The sequence below is a fragment of the Phaenicophaeus curvirostris genome, chromosome 20 (genome assembly GCF_032191515.1).
Source record: "Phaenicophaeus curvirostris isolate KB17595 chromosome 20, BPBGC_Pcur_1.0, whole genome shotgun sequence".
Classification (NCBI taxonomy): Eukaryota; Metazoa; Chordata; class Aves; order Cuculiformes; family Cuculidae; genus Phaenicophaeus; species Phaenicophaeus curvirostris.
The window spans coordinates 8,432,215-8,451,674 of NC_091411.1; the positions used below are offsets into that span (position 1 = coordinate 8,432,215).

Genomic DNA, 19,460 nt, shown 5'->3' on the forward strand with positions numbered 1-19,460 from the left:
CTGCCTGTGAAAATTGATGTGAACAATAGGTTCCTCTGCAAAGAAATCTTGCTTGGTCAGGCAGAAATAAGTCGAATGTATTGGACTTGTTTATCTCTAATCCAGCCTTTACTGCTCATTTACTTCAAAGGCAAATTCTTAACTCCATCATATAGCAGAAATGCACTGACCCAAGAATAATCTGAACAAATTTAAATCATATTGGTTTTCTCCTCCTTTTCTTTCTCCCACCACTCTGTCCCTTTGTAATTGTCATGATTAAGACTCACTCATGGCCAAGACTGCTGTGAATATTTGAGATTGCGCTCATATTTCTACAACCATATCTAACAATAAAAACCAATAGATCTGTCATTTGAAAGTGAAATTCTTCCTATCACTCATTTGCCTAAGAGCAAGAAAGATCCAGCATTGCTGTGGTGAATGAAGAACAGTAGAGTTGTGAATAAAAATATCTTTAATAACTTGTGTTTTCAGAACAGTAATTCAATCCCTGAAGAAATTAATCTCAAGAGATTAAATGGTCCAACTTACCAAAAGCATTGCAGAGGTTCCGTTTGGCCGGGAGAGCTGGATAGACATTTCAGGAAACATCCTGTCAATGCGACTGATCACATCATCAACGTACCTACCAAACAAACCAAAACAGCAGAATTACCACGCATGCTCCTTGCCACAGACTTGGACTATTACTCCTTTTGAACAACATCCACAGGATTTGCCTGAATTAATTTCTCATCCTCACATTCTTTAAAAATGCATGCAAGCATAATTAAAAAAGTTATTGATACGAGGAAACATACCAAAGCCCTAAGTTGTTTTGAAAATTAATTACTCTGCCCTTAAAAACACACACTTGCTTAATTTTTCGATCAAATATTTCAGCTCCAAACTCCTACCATTATATTTCTATCCTTTAGCCTCTGGGGGTGGAAAGATACATTACCCAAATTGCTTTTCTAAGGTAGGCACTCATAGGTTGTCACCTCCTTACTCTCTCTAGGGTAAAGTAAACAAATTGAGGTTTTCTCAAAGTCGTCATACTGTTCATAAGAGGTTTTATTTATCCTGTATCTTTCAAATTTATTTCCCGCACTGGTCATTGATTTAAATTGTCTCAATTGGATCCACAATCCATGAGTTTCTCCAGGGTGATCAAACACAGAGGTAAACACCATCCTTTCTGCTGGGAAGAATACGTCGGCTTACGCACGTCAAAGCGAGCTGGCTCACGTTTGTCTTTGTTCCCTAGTATCACATCAAGAGCTGACAGCCATGAACAGGGAAAACTTCCTTTCAGAGACTTTGTTTCCCAGGACACATTGCCCCATACCACAGACACGCTTCGCATCCTTCAGTCATTCCTCTGGATACATTAAAATGCCCAGTACTGGCTTCAGCAGAGTTGATGTGTCAGTCTGCACCACTCGCGCACCTATCCAGCACCCTTTTTGGTTCTCCTGAAGTTTGTAGCAGGGAGGGGCACCACTGCCTTTGTTATCATCTGCATCTACAAACTCTGCAACTTGATCACTGAACCATGAATGAATGCATTGATAAAACCGTTTTCATGCTACCCCACACGCTGCGAAAAAAACGACTTTGGAAAAATCGGTTGCCCCAGTTACATTAACAGTAAAACTGGAAAAAATAATTATTTCCCTTTAAAATCTAATTATTTTCCTGCTTAAATCAAGGCAAAAAATGTTAACTTTCTCAAAATTATTCAGTTCTAATGTTAGTTGCTAAAAATATCCTAAGAAAAATGAGTGCTATGCTCCAGTTATTATTTTGCAAGGGATTAAAAATAATCAGAAAAAAACGAAAATAAAATAAAAAAAGCTACACTTGTACAGTTGGTAAAGTCAGCCCGCTTTTAGAAGTAACAAAAGAATGGAATTAGTTATGACAATCCTACATAAAAATCTTAATCCGACTTCTAGTTGCGCAGAAAAGTTTCTCCATTCATTTGAATGACTCATTAGCAGCTTGTGTGCTGATAAGCGAAGTCAAAACATCCATAAGCCAAGAACTTCCTTAGCGCGGTGAAAGAGGAGACGTGCAAGATGCTGCTTCAGGATGAATAAGCTCCTCACCAACAGCACACACCTGACTGACATTAAACATTACTGAACCCCATGCTTTCTTTTATAGAGCAGAAGAGTTTATACTGGCAAGTTGCATTTGTAAATGCATTTACTCCAGGTGAAATAAATTTAGCTCTCACTTGTGTGTGCATTGAGATGACTGAGAAACAGGCAAGAAGAGATTCTATGCTTCTTGACTGGTACGTGCTTAGCAACATCTCTTATAACAGCTTCGCACACAGTGATGCAAATTATTGCATAACTTAAGTTTTCTAATTTTCCAAGCTTTGGGCAGTAATAAGTTAAAACCTATCAAAATATGAAGTTGCATAAAGCAAGGGCTGCTTACACACCGACACAGTGCATATGCAGTAAGGGAGGAAAATTCAACTAATATTCAAACACATAAACAACAGTAGGACTTGGGCATTTGATATGCTTAGGTCTTACAGAAAAGTCCCAGGGGACATGTACATTTATTATCTGAAAGTGTGATCCAGGCTGGTTGGAGGTAACCATTTCTTCAACTCTTTCTTACATCTGATTACTTTTTAAATGTAAAAGTTACCTTGACCGCGTGCCTTAAAACCTGACTCCACGCCAACTATCACCTTCTACTAGCTGAGCAGTAAAAGGCAGAAGAGGGAATTCACAGAGAGCTTGTGAAAAGTCTTCAAGTGAAAACACACATACAGCAGAACCAAAATCTTCTAATCTGTATTAACCAGTTCCTGAAACAACTTTAAGATGAGTTCCTAAGATGCTCTGGGTTTAGAAGCCTGTTAATTTTGTACCAGACTTCACAAGTCAGTTGACAATAAAATTAAAACCATGAACTCCGGAATATCTAATGTTTTACTTTGGCAAGGGCTCAGCAACTCTATCAGGATCATCCAGCCAGCAGCCTTTTCATTCTCTTCTCAGTCAAGATGTCAAAAAAAATCCACAACCACCATGGTCAAAGAGCACTGATGTACACATCATTGTTTTGCCCCTTTGCCTCTTTTCAAGCAGACATCAGGGCTTCCTGAGGATTCACGAGAACAGAAAGATTCTTCAAAGATGCATATATAATTACTAAATTAGCCTGACTACACGGTGGCCTCAAATATAATATGACAAACAACTTCATCTAAGGCAAAATTCTTCTCTAGATATGCCCTTCAGAGAGGACATCTGGTAAAACATCTTGTTAAGGGAATGATATGATAAATCAGATGCAGTAAAGTACTGTAAAAGTGTAACTGGTGACGACTTTAGAGGAAACTGAAGAACATATGATAAAGACAAGATAAAGTACACTCCTGAGGCTGTCTGGAAAGAGGGTCAGAGAAAAAGCTGCTGTCTGGAACTTATTTTACAGAACTGAAATACATTAATTTAGTGCCAAAATAAGCAGAGTTACAATTTACTCATCTGTGCAATCAGTTTTAGCCTAAAAAATATGATAGTTCCTATTTAAGTCACAGAATCTCTTACACAGCCTCAGAGAAGCGTAGCACTTCAGGATGGAGAAGAGTCTAATTTTACTTTGCCAACAAGCATTTCTAACTTTTAACGTACTTACCACATCTCAGTTTTCTCCTCCTTACAGGAGATGCTGGCTGGAATGCGCATTTACACATCCAGGAGAAATAACAAAAAGCAAATGGAAATAGATTTGCTCAAATATTTATCATACCTTAACCTAAAGAAAAGAAATTTCATGGAATTCCCAGAATTAAATATGAGCTGAAATTATATGGTAGGAGCTTCTCCTCTTGTCCTAGAACAGGTGTTGTTCCACCTACAAAGGGTTAGATGGAGTGTCTAGGCAAACTCCTTCCCCACAGCTCCTCTTTCACGGAAAGGCACTCAAAAAGGTCCAAAGACAGATGGAAAACAACTGCAAAGATCATGCTATTAGCCTATATGTTCAATTAGAACACAGTATTTAAATTCTTTAAAGGCTGAACGTCTTGCTCTCAAAAGACAATACATTAACACCTTGTAATTGCAACATCCTAAATGAATCTTATTCCTTCAAAAAGCTTCAAGTAACTTAATACCTGTGTCCTAATCCAGATCCTTATGCACCTTGGTCAGAAAAGAACAACAGACTCAACTGACAGGACTTCTGATCACTAAATTGCATCAAATACTAAAGCAATTTTGCTAATATAATTTACTGGTCAGAGGGAGGATTTTAAAATAAGCTTTAATAGCAGATATGTGCCAACTTCCTTCTCCCGTTTTTAACTCATCCCTCTCTCCGTCATGACAGAGAGTCGTAAGATTTAAGAAGGTTTTAAAACCATGTTTTTGACAGAAAAACTTTATTTAAAAATTGGTAAACAGTACCATTCAGGGCTTCATCAGAACCAGACCCTGCTAGCAGGATCGGCTCTGACATCAGATGCTCTCCAGGGCTGTCAATACTAAAAATCCTTACTTTTATTTTCATGTAAAAAAGTTTTTCTACAAACATGCTATAGTAACACTGCAAAAGCCAAAACACAACAACCTACTTCATGATTTAGCAAAGACTAAAATTAATTTGAAATGTTATATTCCAAGTGAAGCCTTGTTACGAAGATACAGAAAAATCAACACTCGAATGCAGCAGCAGAATTACACTGTTTTGCCAATAACCATGAAGGATTTATCCTCCAGTTCATATCAGAGGAACAACACCTGGGACAGAAGATGTTTTTGGAGCTGATTAGAAAATACTGTTTATAAGGGACTAATGAGTTATGCAAAATGCTAAACAAAAATCTTCATATTAAAACATCGGGTTGATGAAGTAGAAATAATTCAGGAACCATCTTCATAGATAAATGGTCTTGTAACTTCTCTCTCATTCACACAAAGGCCCCCCAAAGAGAGTAATACAGAAAAGTAATTCATTATAAATGCCTTTCAATTCCACACTGGACAGATGGCTCAGCTCTCTAATGTGACCTCTCCTTTTTGTTTTTTTCTTTTATCTTTACTGGATTAGATCCAGCGATCCAGTGTTAGTGCGATGTTTAACAGCTTAGACAAGATTTAAATAGCATTTATCCCCCACAGTGTTTAACGTGCATGTTGTTAATTTTTTCCATTCAATACAACAATTTAAAGATAAGAAATATAAGTATTAATAATAATTTTCTGAGTAGGTCTTCTGAAAGAAAGAACATTTTGGTAAATGATCTTGGGAAGACAGAGAAAGAGAGAAAAACCACACATTTTTAATACGAAAGGGCATAATCTTTCCTATACACTCAGGGGAAAACGGCACATGTGAGATGAAGAGAAACTTTGACTCTGTTGAATCTGGATTTGTAACATTCTGGGAAAACTCTCCACCCATTCACTCACAGGCACAGCATTTACTTGCTCCCAGATTAAATTTTTTTTTTTTGGCTTTCAGTTACTGCTTTCACCACAGCATTTTCTCATTTCACATGTCTGATATTTCAGAAGCATGGGCTGGCCCTGCAGACTCTTGCTGGTAGATGTAGTGTTCGCTAATAAAGGCATGGGTGCAAAAAGCCTACCTGCACTCTAAGAGTCATGGAACAGCTATTTCTGCAAATCCAGATTCAAGCTTGGAGCAGTGGCAGGATTTTAAATATTATAGATTTTATAAAGAGACTAAATAGTTTTCAGGCAACCTGATTAAAGAAGTATTATATTTTAAACCATACAAGGTAGTCACAGTTTTAGTGTGATTTATTAATCAATGAATTAAAGTTTTAATTTGATTCAGCTACCTGCTGAGCAAGTCTCTGCAGGTAGCAAATTCAAGTTGATGGAAGGCTTTTCAGAAGCATCAATTAACAATAGTCATTAAAACAGTGACCCCTGCCAGATTTTGAGAGATGACACTTCCTGCTTGGAGCGGCGGCACGGAGTGTGAAAAGAAATTCAACAACTCTCATGCTGAGAAAGCGCCTTCAAGTCTCATGACTAAATTACAGCTGGCATAATCCGTGACATCCGTACATCAATCTGGGATGTCTCTGTCTCTTCCCCAAATTCCACGGGTTTTGCTGGTTTTTTTTTTACTGTTACTTCAAGCTTTCGCTCTTTTCTTCTCTAGAGCCTCTGTAATAATGCTCACACTGCCTTGATTCCAGTATTAAGATCACTCGCTTGTTTTGAGCAACTCCTCCTCCAGTTAAACGCTTCCTTGCCAGGCTGTCTTGTCTTACAGTTGTTAACACTGTCCTCTTGTCCTTTCTGAACAAACTGCTCCAGTGGTTTCTTCCTCTCTCTTTTCTCAGCCAACTTCAAACTTTCTGTTGGTGGAAGACTCCAGCCAGGCTCCTCCTGGCTCTTCTTGTTTCCTTCTGTTCCTCTCTCATCTGCACACTAACTCACTCTTCTGCTATTCCTGCAAAGCCTCCCTTCCCGCTGTGAAATCTTTATTCATCATGCAATACAAAGGAAAAATGGTACCTTTCTCATATAACTAACTGACTTTAAGATGAAGGCAGAAGGGGCAAACCTGAGTCTTTCGAGTTACATGCAGTCCATCAGTCTTGTGGCTACAACATACGATGAGCATGAGGGAGTTCTGGCACTGAAGTGTCTTGGTAATATGAATCCACAGCTGTGGGAAGAAGCAAGCCAGAATGTATAGATTGTAAGGAATAAGTTTGCTAAGGTAACTTCGATAAAGGTCCAAGGAACAAATTTGCTACGATCCACGCCTGACCCTGCTGAAATGGAGAAAGAGTCAACTCCAAACCTGAAAGGCAGCAGCTTTCAATTTATTCTCTCAAGTTAGTTCGTTTTCAACTTTGCTAGAGATGTTATTTCGGTCATAAAGGAATTGCATCTCATTATTGACTGAATGTAAAAGATTAAGTTATGTGCTTAAATAGTCTAGAAGTGTTTACATATAAACACAGGGTGGTCTGCTTCAAAAGCATATGCACATATAGCAGTACCAAACACTTAACCATCTGCACTTCTCACTCAAAAAAGGCCAAACCTGCTACAGCACTTGAGGATGCATGTGAAGTCATTTGGACAGTTCTCTAAAAGCCAAGACAGAGTGTTTAAGGGCTGGATTGACAAAGACATTTAGAAACCCAAGGCTGTGATTCAACAATTTTCAGTCTTCAGCACCAATAGTGACATAAGGCACTGACACATCCCCTCCCGCAGGCTGCGGCGTGCAGCCCCCTCAGCTGTGCTGGATCACAAAACTGAGCTGGCTTTAAAAAAAAATAATAGAAGAAGAATGTATTAGTTTAAAACTAAACTGGTTTAATGATTCAGCTCCTTGCATGGCTGCACACTATGTGCCAGCACGATTCCTGCTGGGACCACACATCACTGGCCAGGAATATTGTACACTGGGGTCATTCTATTCCAAAAATAAAATATTGTTTTATGGGAAAACATGTTACTTATACTGTATCATTTATACAACAAACACAATTCTGCATTCTGCAGTGCTACTGTGAATCCATTGATAACAGATGTAGTGCAAACCTGCGAGGAATGTCCTCGAAGGCATGAGCTGACAGTGATGTTACAGCTGCATGCAGGTTCGCATGCTGAAAGCTCATGAAATGCAAACCTGCCCCTTAATCAGTCTCCAGACATCTGCACATTTAAGTTAAATATGAACACCTCTTTCATGCACTCTGAAAACCCAGTTTGTCAGTGCACAGTTTGTTTTCCAAGACAGAGCAAAAAGACATCTGTTCAAAATACTGAATTCCAGTGCACCACCTTAAAAAGCATAACTTCAGTAAGGAAAACTTTGTGTTACAAATAGAGACTTTGCAGTCAAATTCCCATAGATATTTTATTATATTGTTGAAATACTCTTCTTTGTACTCAGTGGAATGCTCTTCAAAATGCCTTTAATTCACAGCAGTAATCAAGACAGGAATATGGATATTAGAACGTGTGAAAGCTGGTTAACAAAACAAGCAGGCATCTGCTTTACAGTCATCACCAGGATCTTGTCCGAGCCTGTTACTAGTCTGTGCTTTACGGAAAGCATTAACCCCTTTATACATACCTCAATAGGAACAACAGCCCTCCCTAACTGTGCACCATCAGTAGTAATGGAATTCCAAAAGCAATACTTCACAGCACATATGTATTGCTTATATTTCCGCTTCCTCATGAAACCAGGCATTGCTCCACAGCCCAACAATAAATGCCAACGACAGAGATTTTCGGGGGCCTGGATGAGAATCAGAATTAACTTCAGTGTTTATCTACAAAGATGGTGCTTGAATTATGCCTAACGTGTCATGCGATTTGTGCCCCACCTGTTAGCCTGAATTTATTTGCACGTGCACTCACATTTCCACACGGTAAAGCTAAGCCAAAGGTCCTGAGGAGAAACGCAAGCCAAGAGATCCAGCTGGTCTACACAGAAAACTGCTTGCAGAAGCTACATGCAGTTCTCCCACATGGGATTTCAGAGAGGTTAAGTCCCCAAACCTCTGCATCCCCTTTAGTTCAGCAGAGCTCATCTGAGGTTGCTTGGGTCTCTGCCGTAAGGTGAACCAACCGCTCTGCACTCCCTAGTCAGCCGTACAGCGAGGGAGAAAGGATTAAATTGTGACACCCTGATGTTCAGTAAACTCCACACGGTGCTCTGACAAAGGACTCAAACTAGTGCATCGAGTTCAGTCTTGCTCCCAGAAAAGATGAGGGGCAGGGCTGGTTTTCAGCCCAGCTGCCCAGTCAGATTCCCAAAAAAAGCACACGGGGTTCCCTGCAGATGGGAATAGAGTAGACTGGCTGCCTGATGGGATCCTGATGCTACACGCTACTCCATGCTGTCATGCCTGAATTCATCCTTCTAAAGCTAGAGTTCAGTATTTCACAACATGTTATTTTCAGCTCTGCTATTGAAGAATTACTTCAATAGCAAAGTCATCTCACTTACTTTCTTTGTGCTTTATTTCTCCCTCAACAGAGCAGAAATTACAGCACTTACCTCTGATGGAAAGCAACAGATGATGCATGATACCTATTATGTATTCTATACCTATCAAGAGCAGCAAGATTTTACCTCTGGTTGGAGAGATTGATGAATAGGAAACAACCGTGTTGTGCACAGTTAGACCTTTTCACACACTGTGCTTGACCATATGAGAAGCACTGCTGGAAGGATCCCAGCGATCATTCGTGCCAGGCACGTCAAGTCCCAGAACTCGGTGAAAGCAGCACGAATTCCAGAGGGTGGGAAGAAGGGAGACATAAGGATGTAACCCTCGGGGGAGTGGCTAAATATGGCTTCAGTTATTTAATCCAAGTCTTTGCATATAGACCTAATTTCTTGCTTTAAAATTATGTTATTATAGAACAAGATGTTGGAATACATAGGACAAAGGATTAAAGACTCAAATTTTAGGCCTCACTGATTGACTTCAAGCAGGCACTCAAAAAGAGCACTCACTTCAAGATCTAGCGCTGTACTAAAACCCTAAACTAGGGTGAAAACAGGCAAGTTCTAACAGCACCAGTTCTAAGGGTACTTAGCCTACTTGAAATCACCTTTAAGGACACTCCAGATCAATTTGTTCTTCTGTAATTAAGAGGGAAGTAAAGGTGAAGGAAATAGAAGAAAAGATTAAATACTCTTAACAAATGACTGCTTGTACAGCCCAGTGCAATTTATTACACAAACTTTTACCAAATACCCATTTCAATTTCTGTGATCACCTCCTTTCCAACATTTCTTGAGGGAATTTCATAATTAGTTCTTATTTTTTCTCTTCAGGATTATGCTGTGACCAAGTATTTTGATCTGCCTGGAATACTACAGAAATGAAAAATCTATCTTAAAACTCAGAGGTTTATCAAAAGACTCTTTCAAGGTCATCTTTACAACCCAGGATGAAAAGCGTGCATAGAAAGTACCACTAAACACTTAAACGCACGACTCTCCCAATACAAACATTTTGGGGCACGAAGCCCTTCAAAATATTATTTTCTAAAAAAATATGGTTTCCTCAATTCTTCCTCCAACACAACAAGCTCGTCCTTAGCTTGGACTTTTATAAGGCTCGTGGAAATTAATTGTGTGGCTTCCACTTAAAGTTAGTGGATACGCGCTGCGCTTTTTAAATGCTGGAGCCTCTGCTTTGCCTGTGTTGCTCCACTGTCCAGAACAGGCTGAGCAGAGCTAGAAGTACTTCACAAGGCTTAAACCTGGACAAAAGCCAAAGCAGTACCAAGGTAAGCAAATACAGTTCTGTTCAGAATTACCTTCTTCTACCTGCACCTTCTCACTCCACCTGTAGAGTTTCCTTAAAAAGTGAAACGTAAAGCATCTTTTATGCCAAATGTATCTGAGTACAATAACTCCTTTTGAACTACTGTGTCCAGTGCTAACAGGGAGAAATGTTCAGCCTATTAAAAAACAATACAATTCTGTTTATGTAAGTGCACTCACAGAGAAAAGTGCCTAAGTGAAAACCAAGGAATTAAGATCTCCTTCGGTAAATACAAACATGATTTGTAACACAGCCTAGCTTTGTTTCTAGATATGTCTTCCTAATTCTGAGCATCCACTTCATGAATATTGAGCCAAAAGCTTGTTAAAAGCAAGTCCCTTTAAGAATGTCAAGCTGGCCAGCCAAAGTAAAGAAATGCCATATTGTCAGATAATTTCTAATAGAAAAAAAGTCTTTGTGCATTCACAGTCCTCAATTAAATGAAAAAGAAAAAAAAGACAGATTGCCCTCTGTAATGTGAATCAGTGGCATGAAACAATCCAACACCTGATGGGACCGTACATGGTCCCAAGTGAGAACTCTGACTTGGCCAAATTGCATCTCGAAAGTTCTGCTACAGAAGGGACAGTAAGAGATTTCTTGCAGACGCTGACACCACGACCAGCCTGCCCAGCCTTTTCTAATCAGCAGCCAAAGTGTCTCGCCTGCCTGTCAGTGACAGCACCTCTCAGCAGGGAGTGGTTTAGTATTCTAATAAGACGCTCCAATAAAGAGAGGGTCAGCTATGAACCGCTACCATGAGAAGATTTAATTAGATTCTTACACTGACTAAAGATATTCCCTGCACACAGACAAAATGTTAAATATGGAGATGAATGATAGCGTATTTTAAGGCAAGGTTACTTCTGCATTTATTTTTTTTTTGTTTTGAACTTACTGTTTGTATTTTTCCTTTTCTTCAGATGGCTGTTCACATTACACAGATACACTGGCCAAGCTTCTTGTTTCTTCTGAAAAACAAGTCAATAATTTTTTGACAAAAAACTCTCTAGGCAAATCTTCCGAAGTATTCCACTCAGAGAGCTCTGTATTTTCCTCGGAAAAGGTCTGCTGACACCAGAAATGAAAAATCATACCCAATTAAAAAACATCAGAGTAAAGGCTACAGAATAGTTTGATATCAAACACATGTCCAATATATACCCATGTATTATTGTAGTACAGTGTTCGAATTAAAAATATACTACATAAAGAAGAGAGTGGGACTCAGCTACATTAATACCTACAGTTGCAAACTATCTATCTCTGCAGACAGAGCTCTCATTAAGAGTAACCTTATATCAAAAACTTCTCTAAAAGCAACCAGAGGAAAGTTGAAGTCGACCACAAGGGCCAGGGCTATTACAGCTATTTCCATCGTTAGGAAACCATTACCTCAAATTCATGCTGCTACCAGGATAGAGGTTCACCTACTAACATGACAGCAAATCATAGGATTAATTAGCTAACATGCAGCCATTGAGAGACAACCAGTTAGAGCTGATACCCTACAGAAACAGATTAAATATTACCAAGCGGTATCTATCACCTCAAAAGACTGTCCTGCAGTTCTGTTTCCAAGCAGCAGCGCGTTTGCAGGTGTTTCAAGGGAGCTCTCTGTTCACGCTCACTTTGCATTCACTGCTCACCGCACTGACATACCTTTCTGTATTTGACCTCTGCCTAATCATCATATTATTCTTCACTTTTTGCCTAACTGCAATCATGAAGTTTTCTGTAGATTCAAACCACAAACACACAATAAAATTGCAGTGAACTAAGAGGGCAGGCACATTCTTAATAGCACCTGATAGATTTTTTTAAAAGTGAGATAAACCTATTAGCCCTTGACTGCATCGTACAACCACTTTGCAAAGGACACAATGGGGCAAACATTGTAACATCTCTGAAAATGCAGCATAAAGACGGGAAAGCAGAAAAAGGAAGCTTGACTGAAAACAAATCAAATGCAGTTACAGTTCCACCCTTAGCTGCACTGCGAGAGGTTTGTTGCTGTGACTCTTCTAGCAGCCCACCTCATTATCTTGAAAAGAGACTTCTTCAAAAGCTGCAACAGATATATGTGCAAACAAAACAGAGGGCTCATGTACTTTGTTCAAGGGCCTAAAAAAAACCCTCAATTCTAAAATACTGGTTTCAATACATCTGTGTACACATTTCCCAGGCAAGAAGCAGCTTCCATCCTCACATACTACACTGCACCAGTGCCAACTGACACATCTGGAGGGGCTCCATGCCCAAATCATGGCTCGACTTTTCTCAATACACCCTGCCCTTCACACTCGGGAGATGGAAGCAGGCTGCTTATTTAGGATTGGAAAGCAAAGGGAGTCAGCTATTTGGACTGACCTTACATAGGGGAGAGAACACCTTTCTTGAAATTCTCCGAAACAACTTGCCAGAACAGGTTAAAGATAAGGAAATACCTGAAACAACTTGAAATCTAAGGACCACCCAACAACCAGGTTCTCTATATAGCTTGTTTACAGCAGCATTTTAAGATATGTGGAGAACTTCAGCACAAGGTATCTGGGAGACCTGCAAAATGCCAATCTTTCAGATCCAGTACACACTTAAACTTTAACAAAGCAATTCACAGCAAAAGAAAAGAGTGTTCACTTGCGTAAGAGCTTGCTGGTAATGGATGATGCCTAAAACATTATAAAAATTAAGTGACTTAAATACAAACAAACATAGAAGCAGATGTTTTGACCATGCTACTGTACCAGCAGACAAATGCAGAAGTAGATAGCCGCAGAGAAAGAAGGATATTAACACACTCGGGCCTCGATATCAGAATTTCTATCCCCATTGATGACTTAATAAAAAACAGAGGGAAGACAGCAGTTGTGGAACAACAGAAAGAAATTAGTAGCAACAGATAATATTTTAGCTGTACTAGCAAAAATTATAATTGATTTTCTGTCTGTGGTGTTAAAGTTGCTACCTTTGCACTGAAAATAAATTTTCATTTTAAAAGCATAATCACATGTTAAAATAGTTCTACCTGGCATTTTCTGTCAACAAGCTCATTTTACAAGTGGCATGAAAGAGCCACCACTGCTCTGTTATGCCGAGGAATTAATTTCACTTCCTCAGAAATACCAACGATTAGATAGCGTTAGATTTCCTTCCCATCTATTATGCTGCAAAATCAAGCTGAAGTAGTAACCTTTTGTCTAAATGAAGGGCAACTTTTAAAGTAGAAAGAATTGTGGAAGCATCAACATAAACTGCTTAAACCAACTTGGAGATTTAAAAATCATATTAATATTATTTTAAACTCCAAGCACTTGTTGTAGTGCTCCTTTCAGATCAGCTGCTTCTCACTGTCTGTTTTTCAAAGATTGTTCTCTTTTCTTTCCTTAACTTAAATTTAAAATTGAACCATAGAAAAGTTAAAAGGTAATAAATGTTTAAACTTAGGTATGCCTTATAATAAAGGTAAAGTACTGTTAGATATGACTATGATTCTTTAAACTATGAATCTGCCATGCAGCTGATTAGCCCCAAATTTAGATCCAGGTTTGATTTGTCTTTCAGTTCTTCACAAAAGGCTCTTTTATAAGATCTGTCTACAAGGCGCGTGCAAATTTGTCATGAGCAAAAGCATCATCTTTGCTGAGCAACTGTCAGAATGGAAAAGCCAAAATGAAAGGAAGTTCTGCATGTAAAACAGAAAGTAGAAAAGTCCAGGTTTTGGCTTGAGGGAAGCTCAGTTTTATGATGTATTTTGGACACAGACATTAAATTCTGGTTTAGGATACATCAAAACAATGCAGTATTTTTTGCCACTTCTAGAGCACGTGTGCTTTTGATACCAAGCACTGAATGCAACAATCAGCAAAAGAGCTCAACAACTCAGAGATTCGAGAAGTCTGGGGAGCTTGACACAGACTGACAGGCTCCAGCCAAGCCTGCTGTGTAATTATTTCATGTGTCTGCACTTTGTCTTCCATCACTGAAATGAACACCTAAAGGCAAGAACACAAAGGATACAGAATAAAACATCACCACTCATTTATCAGAATGAACGCTGACAGTGGGTAGTTAGAGATTCCTATTAGCTCTTGCAAGCAGGAATGATATGGTCATTCATTCTCATGACACGACACACTTGGACATTGAATTTTGCAAAAAATTAACTGGTCTTGAATAACTGACAATCAGTGACAAAAATCCAGACTTTTCCCCTGTATGCATTGTAGGTAATGCCTTCTCTTATCCCAGCTCTCTGCAAATATTACTTGAATCAGGCTCAGCACTCCTGCACAGTTCCCAGATAACACAATTCACGCAGTTCACTGGGGAAACCGAGGCACAGAGTAACTCAACAAAAGAGTCTTTTCCTCTGCAATAAATTATTCAGGAATCCGTGTGTCTTTCAAGTGCTTTTAAACGTACATGGTACTGAATGAAAAGGCCAACCTTACACCACAGCCATATTTTGTAAGACCAGGAAACCAAGTATTACAGGCAATAACAGCACAATGAACATGCACAGAATGCAATCCTCAATTCCTTTCATTCAAGGTGTCTACGTAAACTTAGGAAAGGTTAAATATGGAATTAACCACTTTACTGTGGTCTCTGTGCCAAACTCTTACTTTCTTTCCCCAAACTGAATTTTTAAAACACGATCCTGAAAAACAGAGAAGAAAAATTGAGTTTCAATGCAGAAATTGCTGCATGGAGATGCTACCGGTTGCCAAAATTAGAGGACTTAACAGAGGATTCCCCTGCCCATGACTCACAAACAATAAAGAGACTACATGCAGCACAGATTAAGTCAGGCAATGTTAATAAGGTTTTCTCTTTCCCCAGTGTTTTACTCCCTGTGTTATTCAAGCAAAAGACAGAATCATGGAAATAAACTAACATAAAAAAGCAAATGTACCTATGTCCAATTGGAAACGTGCATTACACTTAACACACTTGTTTTTGAAGTGACACACCCATACGACTGAGAAACATTACTGAAACGACAAAGACAGTGCTAAGGCTTTATTAGGCAAAACCTATACAGCAAAGAGGAAGAGCTCTACAAAATTAAACCATTAGGAATGAAAATAAGAGTAGAACAGCAACTATAAAGAGATGAAAACCAAACCACTCAGTGAAACTTCTAATGGTTGCACTTTATTTCTTCCTTCCACTGGCAGTTAGGGAAACGGGACAAGGGCAATAATTGTACCGAAATACTTCAAATCATTACAAATGAAGGTTATGTTTAGAGGAAAATGCTATGAAGTCATCAACTAGAATTTGCTAGCCAAGCTTTTTTCATTTAACCCATCCATAGGGTTCCTTGTAAACATATGAATACTCAGAGAATGCCCTAAAGTGAAATTAAAAAGTAATAACAGTTATTTTTAACATGAAGTAAAGAAAGCGGAGCAAAGCAGTTCTCCAACTCTGTATCCTTTCTAGTTGGGAAGGACATTTAGCTGTTTTTCCTAAACTCTAAAGCCCAGCAGGCTGCGGGGTGCTGAGCAAAGCTGCTCGAGGCAGCGCTCCAGCACAGCCCATCACCATGCACCGTGGTCCACGTGGAAGGGAACAGCCACTGTTACCCATGTAAATCCCCATCTGCAGCTCCTTACTTACGAAAACATCCCCTTTTTGCAGTTACTCACCAAACTACAGGGAACTTTCCAATTGCCTTTATTTTCAGGTACAACTTATATTTCAAGTCGTCCTTACTGGGATGCATCTACAGCTTCCTTCCTAACAGTACAGGTTTCACTTAAAAGCGCTTCGGTCCCCTCTCACAGGACAGCTGTTCAGTTTTCCTCTCAAACAGCCAAAGGTTACTTGGAATCTTGTAGAGTTACAGCATCAAGTATTTAATAAACACCTTCACAATTCATAATACTAGACGATTATGTAGTAGCGCCATTCTTGCTATGCCACCAAAACAGAAAGACCTTCTCCTTCTATCTTACTTCGTCTCTGCTCTTCTACTCGTCATCTTTGACAAGGGAATATGCAACCGATGCAGATGGAAACACCTGCTGTAGCGCGTCTCAGAATTTGGCAAGCGGCAGTTTTAATTTATTCCTTTCAGGTTGACTGTCTGCTGCAGCAAAGCAGCCTCAAATCATCCTCTCCCAAACAGTCCAGCTAACAAAACAGGGTTAAAGCAATCATATGATAAAATCACAGCTTTAATAAAAGCTTTGATATCATTCTTAATTTCATACAAATTTCCTCTCTTATCTAGCTTGTTCTTCACTGTCTAATTAGTCCAACCACTGGTAGTGTATGTTCCTTTCTCCCTTTTTTTTTTTTGACACAGAAACAAGCAGTTAAACCAGTATTTGCAGTCTTTAATTACACATTAAAATCTTCATCCTTAACTTTTTTTTTTTCCCACTGAAAGTACAGGGATTCCCTACAGTGCAATATTATCGTTCTGCTGTAAATGCTGCAAGGGCATCGTCTAACGGCTGGGACTGTGGAACAACTTCTAATTAATTGCCACCTTTTAATGGCACGGTTCTCACACAAACATTACCTTTAAGGCAATCATACATCAAAGAGTCAGAAATTCGCTGTTTTACAACAGAGCTGTGATCCCCAGTAACACTAACATTCACTGAGGGCTACACACTGCTCCGATCTGTGCATATTCTGGAAAATGAACATGCAGATCGAGGCCAGTAAAGGGCCTGGAGTTTCCAAAGCGATAGAGTGTTCCCATCGCCCAGCCATGGAGCGTTCAAGCTAACCTTCAGCAAAAGAGATAGGAATTACGTCGAATCACTGTGCTCAGTCATACAGGGCTGCGTATCACACTCGAAACACACCTATTTGCAGAATTAGTTTGTGGAGTATGGCACAGAAATATCAACAGCAATCAGCTCCAGGCCCCTTCTGGCTACTGTCTTCAAGCGAGACACGTTCATGGAGAGATTCACTACAAGGACATTCAAGTTAAGGCTATCAGTCCATAACAGCTCACAACACACCACCAAGTGATGCTTTATACACTGTGAAGAAATCATGGAATCTTAATTACAACCACTCTCCACAGCGGTTGGTTAGGATATGTGTTGAAAAGTGAACAAACAAAACAGATTTTCACTCCATGTTAAAACACACTGTAAAGTTTTACAACACAAGTAATGCACATTTCAGTAACTTCCTGGGGTTAAAGCAGCATCCAAGATCTTTGCCTTTTGTACTTGCACGGATAGAAACTATTATCTTGTTAATGAATATCATAAGGAACATTTGGCTTTAGTAAAAAAATCTTTTTCTTTGGACAGTCTGCATTGATCAATGCCTGCTGTTTTTTGTAATTACTTTGTAAGGAAATATGCAGCTGTAGGTTACTTAATGGAATGAAATAAAATTCAGCATATAACAACAGCCAAAAAAAGCACTGATCTTGTATAGCAAAACAAAGAGTATTATTACAGAACCCCCTGCTGCAAGATACGTCAGTGTATTAAGAGATTAGATCAAGATTAAAATTTTTAAGAGAATGGTATCTCTAAAGATGCACAGAACAGCCAAAGTGGTGACTCGGTACGGAGTTCCCAACCATTCTCTTAAAAATTTTAATCTGGGGCTCCTACTGATTGGAGATAAACGTAAATGAAAATCCACATTATATAAACACTGTAAAAGTTTCCCCTGTTTAATACTATTGGAGCGATTAAGTTTATAGCGTAAAAGACAATTGGATTTATGTCGTATTAGCAACCCCATATAAAAATTTAGAAGTCGGAGATGCAGAAGTGGGCTGTGGTCCCAGCAGCTGTCTGTGGTAAAACTGAGTGCTACTGCCCATTTTTATCACCTACAAACTTTAAAAGCAGGTCACATTGTTTCCTCAGATTTCAGATTCTCATTAAATCTGCATTGGTCCACTATTCAAAATTGTCCCTAACTCAAGAAACCACATACATCCTTAATAAAGCACAGAAAAGGACAATCAACTGACCTCAAGAACCCCACAGACTGAAAAGGAAAGAAAGACGGGAAGAAAAAATAAGAACAATAATCATCTGCCTGCCTTCTGTATCTTTGGCTCTGACCAGGATACAAGAGACATGTACGGTTCCAGATTTAAGACAACAGATAACCAGCAGTGAAATCAAACCTGAGACATAAACCCGATTAACAGCACTTTATTTCACAATTTACCTTTTACACCGAAATCGAAAGTTCAGCTACGTTACCCCCTTCTCTCTTTTTTGGGGCAGGGTTGATAAAGTATCTTTGGCTACAAAGAGTAAGATGACTGATCAGTGTAGTATCCCCGGCAAGTTATTGGATTTGATCTCATTGCAGCTGTCTAATAAAGCCCCTCATGAATCAAAACCGCACTTGGATTTTTTTTCTTTTCAGTTAAATTATATTGAGTACTAAACAGTAAATACCCCATAACTAAAAGAGACAGACTGCCACTACATTTAATAGCACACTGCTTCTCGTCCCTAATATTTAAACAAAAATTAAAAAGGCAAAGAACCAACTGGCGAAGAATAAAGGAAAGTAGAGTTATTTATCAAGCTGAGGCAGCACAACATAGAAAGTTCAGAAGTCTTTCTATTTAGTTGAACACAGTGAAATATTACAGACTTGAATACCTGTGCACGATCCTGCACGTTTATGTCCACATAAACTCTGAACATGTTAAAATCAGGATAACTGCAATCTCACTGTATGGCAAATACCCCACAATTAACACTACAAGAGCTTCACAAAACACCTGCAGGACAATGGTTCATGCATTCACTGAAAACTATGAGAAAACAGTACAATGTGCTCCAGACTGTGCACAAGATACTAAATACTAGTGTTCAATCTACATGGTACACAACTGCAAAATAATTAAACCCATTTGTGTAAATATTCTTGTCTTACAATATAAAGAATTAACTTTTAATCTCTTTTCTTCATATAAAAAAGGGATTAATTTGCAGAGTAAAAGGGTCGTGTACTGTAGCAACACGTTCTTTTACAGTTCCTGTTGCACTGTCTGGCTGAAGTCAAGCTAAAGGAATACCGTGAGAAACTTAAACATGAACAGGGATATTAATTGAGCTCCTAGTATTGAAAGTTATTGGAAACAGATCTCTTCCTTATTAATACAATTCCCCATCATGTACAAAAA

General features: G+C 39.0%; 1 protein-coding gene across 1 annotated transcript in view; it reads right to left on the reverse strand.

The window, feature by feature from the left end:
* MED27 (mediator complex subunit 27) overlaps positions 1-19,460 on the reverse strand; it is an 81,752-nt gene that overhangs the window by 26,501 nt on the left and 35,791 nt on the right. The window contains exon 4 of the mRNA XM_069873373.1: positions 535-628. Coding sequence (XP_069729474.1) covers positions 535-628 — 94 coding nt within the window. The remainder of the gene's footprint in view (positions 1-534; positions 629-19,460) is intronic.